At 42.3% G+C, this 19784-nt stretch overlaps 1 protein-coding gene across 3 annotated transcripts in view; it reads right to left on the bottom strand.

Moving 5' to 3' along the window:
- Positions 1 to 19396, bottom strand: part of fxr1 (FMR1 autosomal homolog 1) — a 94453-nt gene extending 75057 nt beyond the window's left edge. For 2 of the 3 annotated variants that reach the window (XM_067995209.1, XM_067995211.1), the window contains exon 1: positions 19261 to 19393. In XM_067995209.1, the coding sequence (XP_067851310.1) occupies positions 19261 to 19377 (117 nt within the window). In that variant the 5' untranslated portion in view covers positions 19378 to 19393. Of the gene's footprint in view, positions 1 to 19260 lie in introns of all 3 variants that reach the window. The other variant, XM_067995210.1, reaches the window with a different exon arrangement.
- Positions 19397 to 19784: the final 388 nt, after the last annotated feature.

The following is a 19784-nucleotide window of genomic DNA, read 5'->3' as shown; positions in this document are numbered from 1 at the left end:
CCGCCAGGACCACTCGGCTCCAGACCTCATTACAGCCTTGGTCCAAACATGGACAAAAGAGCTGAATTCCAGAGGTGAGGTGAGAGTGAATGCCTTTGACATCAAGGCAGCATTTGACCGAGTGTGGCACCAAGGAGCCCTGGTAAAATTGAAGTCAATGGGAATCAGGGGGAAAACTCTCCAGTGGCTGGAGTCATACCTAGCACAAAGGAAGATGGTAGTGGTTGTTGGAGGCCAATCATCTCAGCCCCAGGGCATTGCTGCAGGAGTTCCTCAGGGCAGTGTCCTCGGCCCAACCATCTTCAGCTGCTTCATCAATGACCTTCCCTCCATCATAAGGTCAGAAATGGGGATGTTCGCTGATGACTGCACAGTGTTCAGTTCCATTCGCAACCCCTCAGATAATGAAGCAGTCCGAGCCTGCATGCAGCAAGACCTGGACAACATCCAGGCTTGGGCTCATAAGTGGCAAGTAACATTCGCACCAGATAAGTGCCAGGCAATGACCATCTCCAACAAGAGAGAGTCTAACCACCTCCCCTTGACATTCAACGGCATTACCATCGCCGAATCCCCCATCAACATCCTGGGGGTCACCATTGACCAGAAACTTAACTGGACCAGCCATATAAATACTGTGGCAACGAGAGCAGGTCAGAGGCTGGGTATTCTGCGGCGAGTGACACACCTCCTGACTCCCCAAAGCCTTTTCACCATCTACAAGGCACAAGTCAGGAGTGTGATGGAATACTCTCCACTTGCCTGGATGAGTGCAGCTCCAACAACACTCAAGAAGCTCGACACCATCCAAGATAAAGCAGCCCACTTGATTGGCACCCCATCCACCACCCTAAACATTCACTCCCTTCACCACCGGCGCACTGTGGCTGCAGTGTGTACCATCCACAGGATGCACTGCAGCAACTCGCCAAGGCTTCTTCGACAGCACCTCCCAAACCCGCGACCTCTACCACCTAGAAGGACAAGGGCAGCAGGCACATGGGAACAACACCACCTGCACGTTCCCCTCCAAGTCACACACCATCCCGACTTGGAAATATATCGCCGTTCCTTCATTGTCGCTGGGTCAAAATCCTGGAACTCCCTTCCTAACAGCACTGTGGGAGAACCGTCACCACACGGACTGCAGCGGTTCAAGAAGGCGGCTCACCACCACCTTCTCGAGAGCAATTAGGGATGGGCAATAAATACCGGCCTTGCCAGCGACGCCCACATCCCGTGAACGAATAAAAAAAAAAGGAACAGAGAGATCAGGGGGTATATGTACACAAATCGTTCAAGGTGGCAGGGCAGGTTGAGAAAGCAGTTAAAAAAGCTTACAGGATACCAGGCTTTATAAATAGAGGCAGAGAGTACAAAAGCAAGGAAGTCACGATGAATCTTTATAAAACACTGGTTCGGCCACAACTGGGAGTATTGTGTCCAGTTCTGGGCACCGCACTTTAGAAAAGATGTGAAGGCCTTAGAGAGAATGCAGAAGAGATTTACTGGAATGATTCCAAGGATGAGGGACTTCAGTTACGCAGATAGACTGCAGAAGCTGGGGTTGTTCTCCTTGGAACAGAGAAGGTTGGGAGGAGATTTGATAGAGGTATTCAAAATCATGAAAGGTCAAGACAGAGTAGATAGAGAGAAACTGTTCCCATTGGCAGAAGGGTCAAGAACCAGAGGGCATAGATTTAAGGTGGATGGCAAAAGAACCAAAAAGGTGATATGAGGAAAAACTTTTTTTAAAAAAACAGCGAGTGGTTAGGATCTGGAATGCAGTGCTAGAGGGGGTGGTGGAGGCAGATTCACAATCATGGCTTTCAAAAGGGAACTGGATAAGTACTTGAAGGGAAAAAATTAGCAGGGCCACAGGGATAGGGCGGGGGAGTGAGACTAGCTGGATTGCTCTTGTATGGAGCCGGCACAGACTCGATGGGCCAAATGGCCTCCTTCTATGCTGTAATCTTTCTATTATTCAATGAAATTGACTAGTGTTCACAAGGGGCCTGGAAAACAGCTATTTCTGGGGCTAGCTAAAGTTGCCTCAACCTACTGCAGCTCACCTCTTCTATACTGAATTGCACATGTGCAAAAGGAAGTCGTGATGGATTATGGGGCAACATCAGCCAGCCCCAAATCAGCTGTTCAAGGCCGCCATGTGAATGGGGGCTGCAAAAGCTGAATGTCTGCACTAAAAGGGGATGGTTCTCAACTGTAAGTGGGAGCTGTACCATTGGGACCGCCTTCATCTGAACCGTGCTGGCGCCAGTGTTCTGGTGAATCCTATAACCAGGGCAGTAGAGAAGGCTTTAAAATAAATAATGGAGGTGAGGGATCAAGTAAGGAAAGAAGACAAGGCAAGAGAGCAAGATAGCAATAAGGGAAATGATAAATCAGAGTGTGGCAGGAAGGGACAGAGTATGCAAACTTGAGTGTGCCAGCAGATAAGGCTAGAGGTTGCAAAAATAGTAAAAAGACAGCACTAAAGGCTTTGTATCTGAATGCGCGTTGCATTCGTAACAAAATGAATGAATTGATAGCTCAAATAGAAATATGTAGGATCTGATAGCCATTAGAGACATGGCTGCAAGGTGACAAAGGCTGGAACCTGAATATACAAGGATACTTGACATTTCGGAAAGACAGGAGGCGAGGAAAAGGTGGAGGGGTAGCTCTGTTAATTAAGGATGACATGAGTATAATAGAGAGAAATGACCTTAATTCTAAAGACCAAGATGTAGAATCAGTTTGGGTAGAGATAAGAAATAATAAAGGCAAGAAGTCACTTGTGGGAGTAGTTTATAGGCCCCCGAACAGTAATCACATTGTAGGACTGGGTATACAGGAAGAAATAATGGGGGCTTGTGAGAAAGGAACAGCGATAATCATGGGTGATTTTAATCTACATATAGATTGGAAGAATCTGATTGGCAAATGTTGCCTGGAAGATGAGTTCATAGAGTGCTTTTGGGACAGTTTCTTAGAGCAGCACGTTCTCGAGCCAACCAGAGAGCAGGCTATTCTAGATTTAGTAATGTGTAATGAGACAGGATTAATGACCTCATTGTAAAGGAGCCTCTAGGTAGCGGTGATCACAATATGATTGAATTTTGCATTCAGTTTGAGGGAGAGAAGAGTAACTCTGAGACTAGTGTTTTAAACTTAAATAAGGGCAATTATGAGGGCAAGACAACAGAGCTGGCTAAAGTGAACTGGGAACTTAGGTTAAGGGATAGGTCACTCGAGGTGCAGTGGCAGACATTTGATGAGATATTTCATAACACACAAAGATACATTCCAGTGAGAGAGAAAGACTCTCGGGGAAGGACATACCATCCGTGGCTAACTAAGGGAGTTAAAGATAGTATCAAATTGAAAGAAAAAGCATACAATTCCGCGAAGAATAGTGGCAGATGAGAAGATTGGACAGAATATAAAAAACAGCAAAGAATGACTAAAAGAAGAATGAGAAAGAAATTAGAATACGAGAGAAAGCTAGCTAGAAATATAAAAGCAGATAGCAAGAGTTTCTACAGGTATTTAAAAAGCAAAAGACTAAGTAAAGCGAGCGTTAGTCCTCTAGAGTGAGAGTCTGGGGAATTAATAAATGGAGAATAAGGAAATGGCAGATGAATTGAACAGATATTTTGCATCCATCTTCACTGTAGAGGATACGGATAACAGGCCAGAAATAATTGTGAATCAAGAGGTGAAAGGGAGGGAGGAACTTTGTAAATATTTACAATCACCAGGGAAAGGGTTATGAAAAAATTATTAGAACTAAAAGTCCCCAGGTCCAGACGGACTTCATCCTAGGGTCTTAAAAGAAGTGCTTGCAGAGATAGTAGATGCATTGGTATTAATTTTCCAAAATTCCCTAGATTCTGGAAGGGTCCCATCAGATTGGAAAATAGCAAATGTAACTCCTCTATTCAAGAAAGGAGGGAGCAGAAAGCAGGAAACTACAGGCCAGTTAGCTTAACATCTGTCATAAGGAAAATGCTGGAATCTATTATTAAGGAGGTTACAGCAGGGCACTTAGTAAATCTCAATGCAATCAGGCAGAGTCAACACGGCTTTGTAAAAGGGAAATCGTGTTTGACTAATTTATTAAAGTTCTTTGAGGAAGTAACAAGCAATGTGGATAAAAAGGGGATCCTATGGATGTGGTGTACTTGGATTTCCAAAAAGGCTTTTTTAACATCGAGCGGGAGGAGGTATTGGCGGTTTTAGCAGGCCTAAAAATGGATAAATCCCCAGGCCCGGACGAAATGTATCCCAGGCTACTGTGTGAGGCAAAGGAGGAGATTGCGGGGGCTCTAACACATATATTCAGAACCTCTCTGGCCACAGTGGATGTGCCAGAGGACTGGAGAACCGCTAATGTAGTACCATTATTCAAGAAGGGGAGTAGGGAAAAACCGGGGAACTACAGGCCAGTGAGCCTAACATCAGTGGTAGGAAAATTATTGGAAAAAATTCTGAAGGACAAAATTAGTCTCCACTTGGAGAAGCAAGGATTAATCAGGGATAGTCAACATGGCTTTGTCAAGGGAAGATCATGTCTGACTAATTTGATTGAATTTTTTGAGGGGGTGACTCGGCGTGTGGATGAGGGTAACGCAGTGGATGTGGTATACATGGATTTCAGTAAGGCCTTCGATAAAGTCCCGCACAGGAGACTGGTCAAGAAGGTACGAGCCCATGGAGTCCAGGGTGCCTTGGCACTTTGGATACAAAACTGGCTTAGTGGCAGAAGGCAGAGGGTGATGGTCGAAGGTTGTTTTTGTGACTGGAAGCCTGTGGCCAGTGGGGTATCACAGGGATCTGTGCTGGGGCCCTTGCTGTTTGTGGTCTACATTAACGACTTGGATATGAATGTAAAAGGTACGATCAGTAAGTTCGCTGATGATACAAAAATTGGTAGGGTGGTAAATAGCGAGGAGGATAGCCTCAGTCTGCAGGACGATATAGATGGGTTGGTCAGATGGGCGGAACAGTGGCAAATGGAATTTAACCCGGAAAAGTGCGAGGTGATGCACTTTGGAGGGACTCACAAGGCAAGGGAATACACAATGAATGGGAAGACCCTAGGCAAGACAGAGGGTCAGAGGGATCTTGGTGTGCAAGTTCACAGATCCCTGAAGGCGGCGGAACAGGTAGATAAGGTGGTAAAGAAGGCATATGGGATACTTGCCTTTATTAGCCGAGGCATAGAATATAAGAGCAAGGAGGTTATGATGGAGCTGTATAAAACACTGGTTAGGCCACAGCTGGAGTACTGTGTGCAGTTCTGGTCGCCGCACTACAGGAAGGATGTGATCGCTTTGGAGAGGGTGCAGAGGAGATTCACCAGGATGTTACCAGGGCTGGAGCGCTTCAGCTATGAAGAGAGACTGGGAAGATTGGGTTTGTTTTCCTTGGAGCAGAGGAGGCTGAGGGGGGACATGATTGAGGTGTACAAAATTATGAGGGGCACAGATAGGATGGATACTAAGGAGCTTTTTCCCTTCGTTGAGGGTTCTATAACAAGGGGGCATAGATTCAAGGTAAAAGGCGGGAGGTTTAGAGGGGATTTGAGAAAGAACTTTTTCACCCAGAGGGTGGTTGGAGTCTGGAACTCACTGCCTGAGAGGGTTGTGGAGGTAGGAACCCTCACAACATTCAAGAAGCATTTGGATGAGCACTTGAAATGCCATAGCATACAAGGCTACGGACCAAATGCTGGAATATGGGATTAGATTAGACTGGGCTTGATGGCCGGCGCGGACACGATGGGCCGATGGGCCTCTATCCGTGCTGTATAACTCTATGACTCTATGACAAGGTGCCACATCAAAGGCTACTACACAAAATAAGAGCTCATGGTGCAGGGGGTAATATATTAGCATGGATAAACGATTGGTTAGCTAACAGGAAACAGAGTGTAGGCATAAATGGGTCATTTTCAGGTTGGCAAGATGTAATGAGTGGAGTGCCACAGGGATCAGTGCTTGGGCCCCAACTATTTACAATCTATATCAATGACTTGGATGAAGGGACCGAATATACGGTTGCTAAATTTGCTGATGACACAAAGGTAAGTAGGAAAGTAAGTTGTGAAGAGGACATAAGGAGTCTGCAAAGGGATATAGATAGGTTAAGTGAGTGGGCAAACATTTGGCAAATGGAGTGTAATGTGGGAAAATGTGAACTTGTCCACTTTGGCAGGAGGAATAGAAAAGCAGTATATTATTTAAATGGAGAGAGATTGCAGAATTCTGGAGGTACAGAGGGATCTGGGTGTCCTAGTACATGAATCACAAAAAGTTAGTATGCAGGTACAGCAAGTGATTAGGAAGGCAAATGGAATGTTGTCATTTATTGCAAGGGGAATGGATTGTGAAAGTAGAGATGATTTGCTCGAGTTGTACAGGACAATGGTGAGACCACATCAAAAATACTGGGTGCAGTTTTGGTCTCCTTATTTAAGAAAGGACATAATTGCTTTGGAGGCGGTTCTGAGAAGGTTCACTCGACTGATTCCTCGGACGAGGGGGTTATCTTATGAGGAAAGTTTGGACAAATTGGGCCAGTATACATTGGAGTTTAGAAGAATGAGAGGTGATCTTATTGAAACATAAAAGATCCTGAAGGGTCTAGTAGGATGCTGAGAGGATGTTTCCCCTTGTGGGAGAGACTGGAACCAGGGGACACAGTTTAAAAATAAGGGGTTTCTTATTTAAGATGGAGATGAGGAGAAATTTTTTCTCCGAAGGTCACGAGTCTGTGGAACTCCCTTCCCTAGAGAGCGGTGGAGGCAGGGTCACTGAATATTTTCAAGGCTGAGTTAGATAGATTCCTGATTAACAAAAGGAGTCAAAGGTTATAGTAGGTAGACGGAAAAGTAGACTTGAGGTCACAATCAGATCACCCATGATCTTATCAAATGGCAGAGCAGGCTTGAGGGGCCGAATGGCCTATTTCTACTCTTAATTCGTATGTACGTTCGTAGATTTTCTACTATTGTGGGATCCAGGTCAACAACAACTTGCATTGCTATAACGCCTTTAATCTAGTAAAATGCCCCAAAGCATTTCACAGGAACGATGAAACCAAATTTGACACCAAACCACATAAGGAGAGATGAGGACAGGTGTGAGATAGGTTTTAAGGAGCGTCTTACAGGAGGAGAGAGGCGCGGAGAGATTCAGGGAGGGACTTCAAGAGCTGGAGGCCTAGGAGGTTGAAGGCACGATTGAAGAACGGGACTTGGTGCGAGTTGGGACACGAGCAGTAGTTTTGGATGAGTCCAAGTTTATGGAGGGTGCAAGGTGGGAGGCCGGCCAGAAGAGCTTTGGAACAGGCTGGTCTAGAGGTAACAAATGCATGGATGAGGGTTTCAGCAGATGAGCTGAGGCAGCGGCGGAGACGGGAGATGTTACGGAGGTGGAAGTAGAGAGTCTTGGTGATGGAGAGGATATGGGGTCAGAAGCTCAGCTCGGGGTCAAATAGGGTGCCACAGTTGCGAGCTGTCTGCTTCTGTCTCAGACAGTGGCCAGGGAACGGAATTTGTGGCAAAGGTCAAAGGATATTTTGCTATTTTCTCTACTAATATAGGTTGAAGGCAACAGGATCCAGAAATTTACTTTGACATACTACGGCTGGCAACGAAGAAATTATTACCAAGGAATGGCAAAGCAATTTGTACCCAAGATTCTAAAAACTGGTAGAACTTAAATCAAGCATTAAATTAATAAAGGTATCATGCAAGTCAATGAACCGTTTTCTCCACGCCAATCACTGAATTTTAACGTCGACAGTTAACATTTGGGAGCAATGTCCACATGGAAAAGTCTACAGGGATCAGGCATTGCCCCCCCCCCCACACCATTAGCACAGCAACAGGGCTCCTACGTCTTGTTGTTCTAAGTGCATTAACTGCATCCTGTGATCGGGAATTTCCACCCAGTGTCTGGTGGCATTCAACTACTTTCGATAGCAGCAATAACAAGAGGTGGAAGCCCTGGAGTGGCACTTGGGCAGAGATGAGGGGGGGGAAGCAAGAAGGGTTCTAACATTAATTGAGCAGTGTGGGAGGGAAGACAGTGCCAGCTTGAACTGGGGAGGGAAGGGAAGGGAAGGGAGAAAGGGAAAAGAATGCCAGCATGAACTGGGAGGGTGTGAGGGGTACAATATCTCTGAACTTTGGGCAAAGGGGGAAGCTGAGTGCCTCTGTGAAGGAAGGGGAAAAAAGTGATAGTGAAGGTAGCTTTTGGGAAAACTGGGTCTGGTTGGCCTGTTGAAAATTCAAATGTTATTTTTTTTGTAAGATTAAGAATCTGTCCACCATGAAGTATCAAATGTTTAAAATAGACTAGACTGCACCATTTTTAATGTAAAAGTTCAACATTATCTGGAGGGAGCAATGCCCAGACCACCATAGAAATAGTATTAGCATTTGAATGGAGTATGTATAATTAATTTGCTGCCTACACAGCCCTGATTGGAATAATCCCATAGTCAAAGAAAATTTGGTTTGCCAGTAGGCAATTTTTTAAAGAAAAAGGAAATTAATAGAAACATTTTTCTTCCAGTAACAAATAATCTACCACTGCTGGGAGAAAGAAATTTAAAATATAAAGAAAAATAATCGATTCCCAAATGGCAGACAGTAGTTTTAAATAAAACTTAAGTTATTTTCTTTTTAGAAGAAAAAAATTTACAATGCTTGAGTTCATTATATATTCCAAATACTGCAAAATGTACCGAAGCATTCTGGGGAGCATACACCCTGATCTTCCTAGAAAATAAAGCTGGTGCCTTTGACACCTGCATTCATGTACTTCAACACCGTTTCCCTCCAAATTAAGTGAAAGCATAAAAAAAATACTGCAGATGCTGGATATCTGAAACAGAAACAGAAACAGAAAATGCTAGCAACATTCAGCAAGTCAGGCAGCATCAGTAAAGAAAGGAAGATGATGACATTTCAGGCTTAGCCCTTCATCGGAATGGATTCTTTCTATACAGATGCTGCCTGACTTGCTGAGTGTTTTTGAAGTACGGCATTTTGGGTATACCTACAACTTCGGCTAGAAGCATGTAACTATAGCTTAGAGGGTGGCAAATGTAATCCCACTATTTAAAAAGAGGAAAGAGAGAAAACAGGTGGATAGGCAATGGCTAACATTTAAGGAATGAATGCATGAATTGCAACAATTATACATTCCTTTCTGGCGCAAAAACACAAAAGGAAAAGAGGCTCAACCATGGCTAACAAAAAAAATTAAGGATAGTATTAGATCCAAAGAGGAGTCATAAAGTTGCCAGAAAAAGGAGCAAGCCTGAAGATTGGGAGCAGTTTAGAATTCAGCCAAAAAGGACCAAGAGATTGATTTAAGAGGGGAAAAAATAGAGTATGAGTAAACTTGCAAGGAACATAAAAGTGGACTGTAAAAGCTTCTACAAGTATGTAAAGAGAAAAAGATTAGTGAAGACAAATGTAGATCTCTTACAGTCAGAAACAGGAGAATTTATAATGGGGAACAGGGAAATGGCAGAGCAATTAAACAAATACTTTGGTTCTGTCTTCACGGAAGAGGACACAAATAAATTCCCAGAAATGCTAGGGAACCAAGGGACTAGTGAGAAGGAGGAATTAAAGGAAATTAGTATTAGTAAAATAATAGTGCTGGAGAAATTATTGTTACTATAAGCCGATAAATCCCCAGGGCCTGATAATCTCCCAGAGTACTAAAAGAGGTAGCCATGGAAATAGCGGATGCATTAGTTGTCATCTTCCAAAATTCTATAGATTATGGAACAGTTCCTGCAGATTGGAGGGTGGCAAATGTAACCCCACTATTTAAAAAAGGAGGGAGAGAAAACAGGGAACCACAGCCTAACATCAGTAGTAGGGAAAATGCTAGAGTCTATTATAAAGGATGTGATAACAGGACACTCAGAAAATATCAACAGGATTAGACAAAGTCAACATGGACTTATGAAAGAGAAATCATGTTTGACAAACCTACTGGAGTTTTTTTGAGGATGTAACTGGTAGAATAGATAAGGGAGAACCAGTGGATGTGGTTTATTTGGATTTTCAGAAGACCTTTGATAAAGTCCCACATAAGAGGTTAGTGTGCTAAATTAAAGCACATGGGATTGGGGTTAATATACCGGCATGGATTGAAAATTGTTTAACAGACAGGAAACAGAGAGTAAGAATAAACGGGTCTTTTTCGGGGTGGCAGGCGGTGACTAGTGGGGTATCGCAGGGATCAGTGTTTGGGCCCCAGCTATTCACAATATATATCAATGATTTGGATGAGGGAACCAAATGTAATATTTCCAAGTTTGCTGACAACACAAAACTAGGTGAGATTGTGAGTTGTGACGAGGATGCAAAGAGGCTTCAAGGCGATTTAGACAAGTTGAGTGAGTGGGCAAATACATGGCAGATGCAGTATAATGTGGATAAATGTGAAGTTATCCACTTCGGAAGGAAAAACAGAAATACAGAGTATTATTTAAAGAGTGGTAGATTGGGAAATGTTGATGTACAAAGGGACCTGGGTGTCCTTGTACACCAGTCACTGAAAGCAAGCATGCAGGTGCAGCAAGCAGTTAGGAAGGTAAATGGTATGTTGACCTTCATTGCAAGAGGATTTGAGTACAGGAGCAAAGATGTCTTACTACAGTTGTACAGGTCCTTGGTGAGACCACACCTAGAGTATCGTGTGCAATTTCGGTCTCCTTACCCAAGAAAGGACATACTTGCCATATAGGGAGTGCAGCGAAGGTTCACCAGACTGATTCCTGGGATGGCAGGACTGTCGTATGAGGAGAGATTGGGTTCGACACGGCCTGTATTCACTCGAGTTTAGAAGAATGAGAGGGGATCTCATTGAAACATATACAATTCTGACAGGGCTAGACAGACTGGATGCAGGGAGGATGTTTCCCCCGGCTGGGGGGTCCAGAACGAGGGGTCACAGTCTCAGGATAGTGGTGGAACATTTAGGACTGAGATGAGGAGAAATTTCTTCACTCAGAGGGTGGTGAACCTGTAGAATTCTCTACCACAGAAGGCAGTGGAGGCCAAGCCACTGAATATATTGAAGAAGGAGCTAGATAGATTTCTAGATGCAAAAGGCATCAAGGGGTATGGAGAGAGAGCGGGAACATGGTATTGAGATAGAGGATCAGCCATGATCATATTGAATGGTGGAGCAGGCTCGAAGGTCCGAATGGCCTCCTCCTTCTGCTATTTTCTATGTTTCTATGTCTTGTGGCATGATTCGTTTGAGGATTGGTACCATAAAATACAAAGCTTGAATTACAATATTTGACACAGAATATACCAAAATGTACAATTCCATTATTTCTTGTTCCTCATATTGCCCATTTAAAAAAAGTGAAAATGTTAAGAACTTGGTTAAAAAAAACATTGCCTAGAATTGTAGTTGGTTTAAAATGCTTGTGAATATCCCAATGTCAATGTAATCTTCCAACAAGTGAAACAATATTTACTATCAGCTAACTTCTCATTTATTCTATTCTACCTGTATACCCTTTATATGGTTATAGCCAATGTTAAGCAGCACGGTTTGTCAAAATACAAGAAAAACAGTGCCAAAACAGGACCCATGACATTAAGCCCTCTGCTCCTTTCAGGCACCAAGTTCATTCATTCAGATGGACCAAATCAAATTCTGAGCAGGCGAGGATGAAGATCAGTCACAATCTGTCGCCCTTGCACAAAGCCAATTATAATCTCCTATGCACCATTCACGTCTGAAGTCTGGATGGTCTCTACTTCATTCCATGGCTGAAGTGAACTGTTAAAATGAACATTTCTCCTCGATTCATTTCTAAAGATTCCAATGGACATTCTCCAGATAACCATCAGAAACCTTAACGTACATATTTAATGTTGTCACTGGGCTCATTTCATGTATTGGTACCAGTAGGAAACAAAAATTGCTATTTCAGTTGGCATGTATTGCTGGTTTTTAATCTACAGTACTGGACAGGGAAGAGAGTTGTCTTCTAACACACTTGTCCAGCTTTTAAAACACCGTGATGAGAAAACTTACTCCCTATTCAAATTATTCCCCACTTTACCTAGGTTGCAACATAGCTCCTGGCTTTCAACATCCCATTCAATCAAACTTAATATTCAATATTGAATAGCCACTCCAACTGACTTGTACCTTTTAACCCAGTGCTTTTTGCAGTGATAAGCTCAACTTCCCCATGTACCACCATGATTGTATTTCCCAACTAGCCAGTTTTGTAAACAGAGGTCAAAAACAGTGCCAGCCCAGAACTGAGGCTTTCAATTATATTTGTATCGGACATTTATACGTACTCCCGTAAGATGTAAGGATATATGACCCTGCTTGGAGCTAAAAGCTTGGGTCATCCTTTGCACAGATTATATCTTCCCTCAGGATTTCCTTCCAGCAAAGCAATTTCACCAAGGACAGTGGATCCTGCAACATCACACCACTCATTCCTATCGCTTTGCTCTATTCTTCCAATGCTGCTATATTTAAATGGCAGCTTTCCCACCTCATTCAGTCCTTATGCTTCCACTGCTAATTTAAAATCGGAGACAAGTTGATGAGATTCATAATCAGCAACGAAAGCTACAACTGAAGTCAGGAGGAAGCAATGCCATTTATATTATGGTGCTGAATGAGCACAGCAAGTGCACACTGGCTGAAATGAGAAAAAAAGAAAAAATATTTACTGTTACCATATATAAAAGGTCAATATTTTGGTGGATAAATGCTTTGTAATTTTAATCCTCATCTTTTATAAGAATCATGAATTTTTTTGAAGATTGAGTGGAACTTTGGGGAGTCACATTATATGCAAATATGTCTATGTTCAATTCTTACGACTACATTTTTCAAACTGCTAGCTCAATATATTTCTAATACACCACTTTGCAATACTGTTCAATGGACACAAGAACTTAAAATAAGCTTTGTAGTTTGTCAGATTCATATTGTCTTTCAGGTTTAAAAACACTAACCAAAATAATGTCCCAAGATCAACAAACCAAACAAACTTAAATATTTTTACTATCAAAGTTTGGATGTCCTGAAGGACAACTGCTAAGTCCAAACAAGCAGGCAATGGTTCTGTATAAATATGCAAAAATCAAAATCGTACCTCAAGTCTGAAGATCAGATCCAATTTTACATACTACATCTCTTCATTTAAAAAATATTAAAGGGTACTTTCAACGTAAAATACTTCCTCAGATGCAGCTGGAGACAAGGACTGCTAAAATTATCTTTCCTGTTGAGATTAAACAACAAAAAAAATTCTTTTTGCCAGTAGCTTGCTAGAAAACCAACGTAGCTGTGAAAGTTAGAATACAAACACTGAATTGGCTGTCAGTATTGCCATTCCAATACATACCTACAGCAGCTCACAACAGATCCACCACTTCATGTGTGGAAGTGCATAAAGGGATACTTGACCATATTAACTCTCTCTAATACACCTAACTCACAAATGTAGAAATGCATGAAGGGATACTTGACCATATTAACTGACCAGCTAATTCACTTAAACTCACATAATAAAGTTTCTCTCAAAAACACATAGAAGCACAATTGTGTAATTACTTTGAGTTTTCTCATGCTGATAGCTGTCCTCCCTTAGATGGAGAGGTAGCTGACTAACAGGAATAAATGACCATATAGCCTTGAGACTAGCTACAGACTTACTGATAATAAAGAGAGTTTCTTAGGGAAAAGCACTTTCCCAGGCCTGCATCCAAAATATTAAGATGGCTATGGGAATTCAAGGGTGGGTTCCCTATTTTGATTGACTAACTACCTGAGCCAATAAAGAATGTACGTGCACGCCCATATTCTGTGACAGGTGGGCGTTGTTACGGAGCTGTATAAACGTGAGCTTTTTCTTGAACTCAGCGAAGATGTATCCTCAACCATTGGCTTGAGGTGCTCTTCCACTTGTACAAGTAAAATAATAAATTCTCGCTTGTTCTACTTTTGTTTGGGTGTTAATGTATTGTATAGAATAAGTAATATTAAGTTTCGACACACGTCTTTAGCTTGCTACCGAGACAAAACAAAATTAACAAGTAGAAATGTGGAATGAATTTTCAGGTGCTTAAGGTGTACGACTTCAATGCTGGGAGAACACTTTTACACTTGCAAGTACTGAGTAGTCCTGGGTTGGTTACAGCGCAGCTCATAGGGACTAAAATTAACCCTTCCTCACAAGAACACTTCCTCCACCAACAAATATTCTTCTATTTTCTACACTAATAATCCTTCTAGCTTCAAATTCATTCAATTCAAATTTTAAATTTGTGCCTATTGGTTGTGCTCTGCCTACTTAGAAATCAGTTCTAAGTCCACCCAACTCACTCGAGCAGATTAAGGACTTTCATCCCATCAAAGTGGACTGCGTTTCAACCAAGGTTGCTACCTATCACCAGGAAAGACAGGTAGCAACCTTGAATAATCCCCCCTCCCCTCACAAACTGCACTGGGGGCAAAAGGTGAAAGAGAACTCTGTCGAAAGCAATACTATGTTAAACTTCTTTTATCTTCCCCCTTCAATTTTACTGGATTCATCAGTGTTCCCAATCAAGAACGCCATCCGCCTAGACCACTGAAGTATTCCAAGACGGCTTGTCTTACAACTATAGGGAAATGCCCGTCCTCTGCTTAGCACCTCAATAGTACTATCAAGGTTGGAAACTCGTCTAATGGGAATCTTGGGAACTCACCATGTCTCCCACAATTATTGGTACACAAGTGCAGTATGATACTGGACTGCCAACCCAAAGGTCAAAAATTTTGAATCTATAGCAGAAGGACATTGTAGCAGCAGGCACAAGTTCAATACAACTAAATTCCTTCAGACAAGGAATGTTCATAATTTCATCTGTTTAAAGATAAGCTAAACAAAATGTATTATATATTAATTATAATTATGCATTATGAACCATCAGAACAATTCACTGAATTATTCTACAGCTGAAAAATGTAACTGCATGCCCTAAATGACAGGCACAACTTTAAACACTCACCTAGCCTTGCACAACATTATCCCAAACCTGCCTCCAGCTAAGGACTACAAACTTAACTGTAGTCAAATTTCCAAATGAAAATATAGTGGGTTTTTAAAAAATTCATTCTCAGAATGTGGGCGTTACTGGCAAGGCCCGTATTTATTGCCAATCCCTAGTTCCCGAGAAGACAGTGATGGGCCTTCTACTTGAACCATTGTAATCCATGTGGTGAAGTTGCTCCCACAGTGCTGTACGGAGTACGGAGTTCCAAGATTTTGACGCAGTATCAATGTAGGAACAGGAGTATACATGTTCAAGTCAGAATGGTGAGACTTGCAGGTGGTGGTGTTCCCATGCTCCTGCCTTAAGTGGTGGAGGGCGCAGGTTTGGGAGGTACTGCTGAAAAAGCTTTGGGAGTTGCTGCAGTGCACCGGATACTACACAGTGCAGCCACTACATGCTGGTGATGGATGTTTAGGCTAGTAGATGAAGTGTTGATCAAGCAGATTGGTTTGTCCTGGATAGTTTTGAGCTTGAGTGTTGTTGCAGCTGCACCCATCCAGGCAAGTGGAGAGTATTCCATCATGCACCCTGACTTGTGCCTTGTAGGTGGCGGAGAGGCTTTGAGGAGTAAGGAGGTGAGCCATTCGCCGCAGAATGCCCAATCTCTGACTTGCACCAGTGGACATGGCATCTATGTGGCTGGTTGAGTTGGGTTGAGTTTCTGATCAATGGTGACCCCCCAGGATATTGATGCTGGGGGACTTGACGATAGTAATACCACTGAATGTCTAGGAGGTGGTGGTTAGGCTCTTTCTTGTTGGAGCTGGTCATTGCCTGGAACTTGTGTAGCACAATGTTACTTGCCACAGCCCAAGCTGGATGTTGTTCAAGTCTTGCTGCATGCAAACATGGACTGCTTCATTAACTGAGAAATTGAGAATGAGCTGGACACTACAATCATCAACGAACAGTCCTACTTCTGACCTTATGATGGAGGGAGATCATTGATGAAGCAGTTGAAGTTAGTTGGGGCTAGGACACTTCTCAGAGGAAGTCCTGCAGCGATGTCCTTGGGCTAAGATGATTGGCTTCTACCACAACCATCTTTCTTTGTGCCAGGTATGATTCCAGCCACTGGAGTGTTTTCACCCTGATCCTTAGTGCCACACTCGGTCGAATGCTGCCTTGATGTCAAGGGCAGTAACTCTCACTTCACCTCTGGAATTCAGCTTGTGCCCACGATTGGAGCATGGCTCTAAATGAGGTCCGAAGCAGAGTGGTCCTGGTGGAACCCAAACTGCGCATCACTGAGCAGGTAGGTTATTGCTGAGTATGTGCCAATTCATGGCACTGCTCCCGGCATGTTCTTCTGCACTTCTCATTGAACGAGGATTGGTCAACCCACTTGATGGTGGAGGGATATGATGGGCCACGAGGCTACATATTGTGGTGATATACAATTCCACTGCTGCTGATGGCCCTCAGTCTCATGAATGCCCAGTTTTGAGCCCCTAGATCTGCTCTTAAACTATTCCATTTAGCACCGTGGTAGTGCCACACGCCATGATGGAGGGTGGTATCCTCAGTGTGAGGACGGGACTTAATCTCAAGGACTATGCGTTGATCATTCCTACCAACGCTGTCATGGACAGACGAGGGTTGAATATTGGGCAGGACACCGAGGAGAATTCCCCTGCTCTTCTTTGAAAGTGCCATAAGATCTTTAACGTTCACCTGGGAGGACAGACGGGACCTCGGTTTAACAACAGATACTAGTCCAGTAACGTAACCATTACTCCATTGTACCCCCTCTTAATAACAGGGTGGCCCTATACTAGAAACATGTCACTGTTCATCATGATCTAGCCAATTATTTATTTATAATAAGTTAGTATTTTAAAATATTTGGGAGTCAGGCCAATATTTCAAAAGCTACTTCTCAAATTGAACTGCTTACTGTAGTCAGCAGCAAGCTAAAATTGCTGATACAGTTTTAATATTCTCAAAATCCATACACGGTTTAGTCACTTAAAATAAGTTATATTTCAGTGCACTAATGTACCTCAGTCAAAACTGACAACAGTGTGGCACAGAGAATAAACAAACATATTATTTAGGTTATGCTGTGTGAAGGATACAATTTGGGAACTTTTTTGCCATAGAAAAAAAAACTTAAAAATAAAAACCGTGCTGCAATTTGAAAATGAAGGTCAACACAGATCAAGTTTGGAAAAAAGCTTCTTTAGGTCTAACGTTTAATAAGGACAATGAAAATCAACATGCTCGAGACAGCAAAACTGCAATCTACAAATCAATTTTTTTGACAACCTATTACATCAAATAAACTAAATGATCACCTAGGCTGATATTCCATCAGAGTATTGAAAGAATGCTAACTACTGGAGATGCCATTTTGTGGAAGAAGCATAAGATGAGGCCTCAGCTGCCTGTCCCAGAGGACGTTAGGACACCCGTGGCAGTATTCAAGGAAGAATGGGGAGCTTTCCTGATGTCCTGGTCAATGTTCCTCTCGACCAACATGACCAAAAATTAGGTCATTCATCACATTACTGCTTGTGGGCCAATATGACTTCCACATTTACCAACATAAAAGTGACTGCATTTCAAAGCAAATAATTACAGGATGGGCTTTGGGACATAAGAAGCTATAAAACTTCAGGCTCTTTGCTTTCTAAAGCAGTGGTGATGTTATTGCTTTTCAACAATTTTTGGACTTGATAGTCATAACAGGAAAGAAGAGCCAGGATGGAGACTCCAATTTTGAGAGCAGGTGATCAGAGCAGTATTTCTAGTTCTAGAGGCACAGTCACAAACCAATACCATAATGGTTCAAAAACCGTGTGATGATGCACAACACTGGCTAACTGCTAGCAGGCCAAATGAAAACATCCAAAATTTGAAGTTTAAATCCAGAATATGCTGCAAAATGCAACTGAAAACTTGAGTTAAAGCTGTATTTGTTTTTAAAAGATCTAAACTTCAACTGCTGCAGATGCCCGTGATAATCAATATGATAAATAAAATATAAATTAAGTCAATGGAAAGGGCAAGTATCCGACATGGATAAACTGAAAACTTTTCATTCACAAAGCCTCTACGATCATGTGAAGTCATCTATGCCATCGCTGACATTAAATGTTTAAAACCTGAAGCAAGTTTTTAATCAAAGCAGATTTCAAGAGCAAACAAATATTCCAACCGTGGAGATTATTCACGGTCACATCATTTTTATATGATATTTAAAACAGCATAATTTTTACGCCGTCCATTTCCACCCCTCCCCCATTCTGATATTCCATCTGTTTCCACTGCGTTCAAATTCAATAGATCTAAAGATTCATTGTGTTAAGACAGTTGACGTTTGAAACATAAAGCCACGTCAAAAGGATTCGAAATCAAAACAGGTTGAAGGGAAAAAAAAACTTGTTTACGCATTTTCGCCACTAAGGAAAGAAACTCCTTAACTATTTCTTTATGTATCTATTATCTGATCATTTACACACCGGGCAACCCCTCTTCAAAGTAAAACACCACAACGTAGAACTCCCGTTATTTTAACTTTCCTATGCACTTTTATGGCAGAAACAACATGCTTCAGTCAAGCGGCCTCGTGTTAAAAATAACCTGAAACTAGACTCCAAGAGCTTTTCTAAACTTGATAAAACATGACTGACAAGTAACAGCCGGCGAGGTATGTACTCGAATGACGTACTTGAAATAGTTGCTGGATGAGAAGAAGAGTATTCTTTTAAATCAACTTTTTATACATCATGGGAAAAAACATGAACAAAATAGCATGATATACGCCAAAAAAAAGTAGTTACTTTATTTTTTGAGCCATCCAGTTAAGTTTTTTTTTAAAAAAACAAAATCTGCCCGTATTCTTCGCTGTTTACGTTCACAAATAAAACTATTCCAAAAAAAGAAAGCTTCACTAAATACATTAAGATACCAATGACATAGGTGAAAGCAAGGCCTAATAACTATCTCCATAGTAAGGCCTGCAGCTTCCATAACAGATTACACAAGTTACCAGGGAGGTTAGCGCCAACTAACCCACGCCACTCCCTTTTAAGCGCTCGTGAATTAATAGTCATTCTGAACGAGATTAACGCGGTCACAGCGCCCCTTTTCTTCAAAGAAAGAAAGCGAGGTTCATGGGGTGAGGCGCCTACCTTATAAAATGCTCCGTTGGAGCCGCGCACTTCTACCGTCAGGTCCTCCATATTGGAAGCGCAGAGGAGGCTGGGAAGTGTTTCTAGAATTTGTACAGAGCCGCTGCGACGCCTCATTCAGAGCAGAGACAGAGACCTGGGCGCCGGAGTGCCTGGCAAAGAGGTGTGAACATGATCTCTTCTCCTCTATAAACCAACTCACTCTCAAATAAGAGACTCAGCTTGCTCCTGACAGGCTGGTAGGACTGTCCAACAGGCAGAGCTCTCATAATCCAAGGGGAAGTTAGGAGTAATACTTAACAATTATCAAGTGTAAAACAGACTGCAAACCCATTTAAGCACATGCTATTCTGTTTTTTCGTCAGTTGCATCAAAATAGGTTACATATTTAAACCAAATAGGTTAGTCTTATCCCAAAAAGGGAAAACTAGACATCCATAGAACTATCAACATCAAAGGAAAAAGTTAGAAGTACCTCTTAAAAAGTTGGAATGAATTTGTACTCAAAGATGCCAAGTTGGGGA

Source organism: Heptranchias perlo, chromosome 13, assembly GCF_035084215.1.
Source record: "Heptranchias perlo isolate sHepPer1 chromosome 13, sHepPer1.hap1, whole genome shotgun sequence".
Classification (NCBI taxonomy): Eukaryota; Metazoa; Chordata; class Chondrichthyes; order Hexanchiformes; family Hexanchidae; genus Heptranchias; species Heptranchias perlo.
Note: the sequence above shows the minus strand (reverse complement) of the source record. Positions and strands in the feature narration are given on the sequence as shown.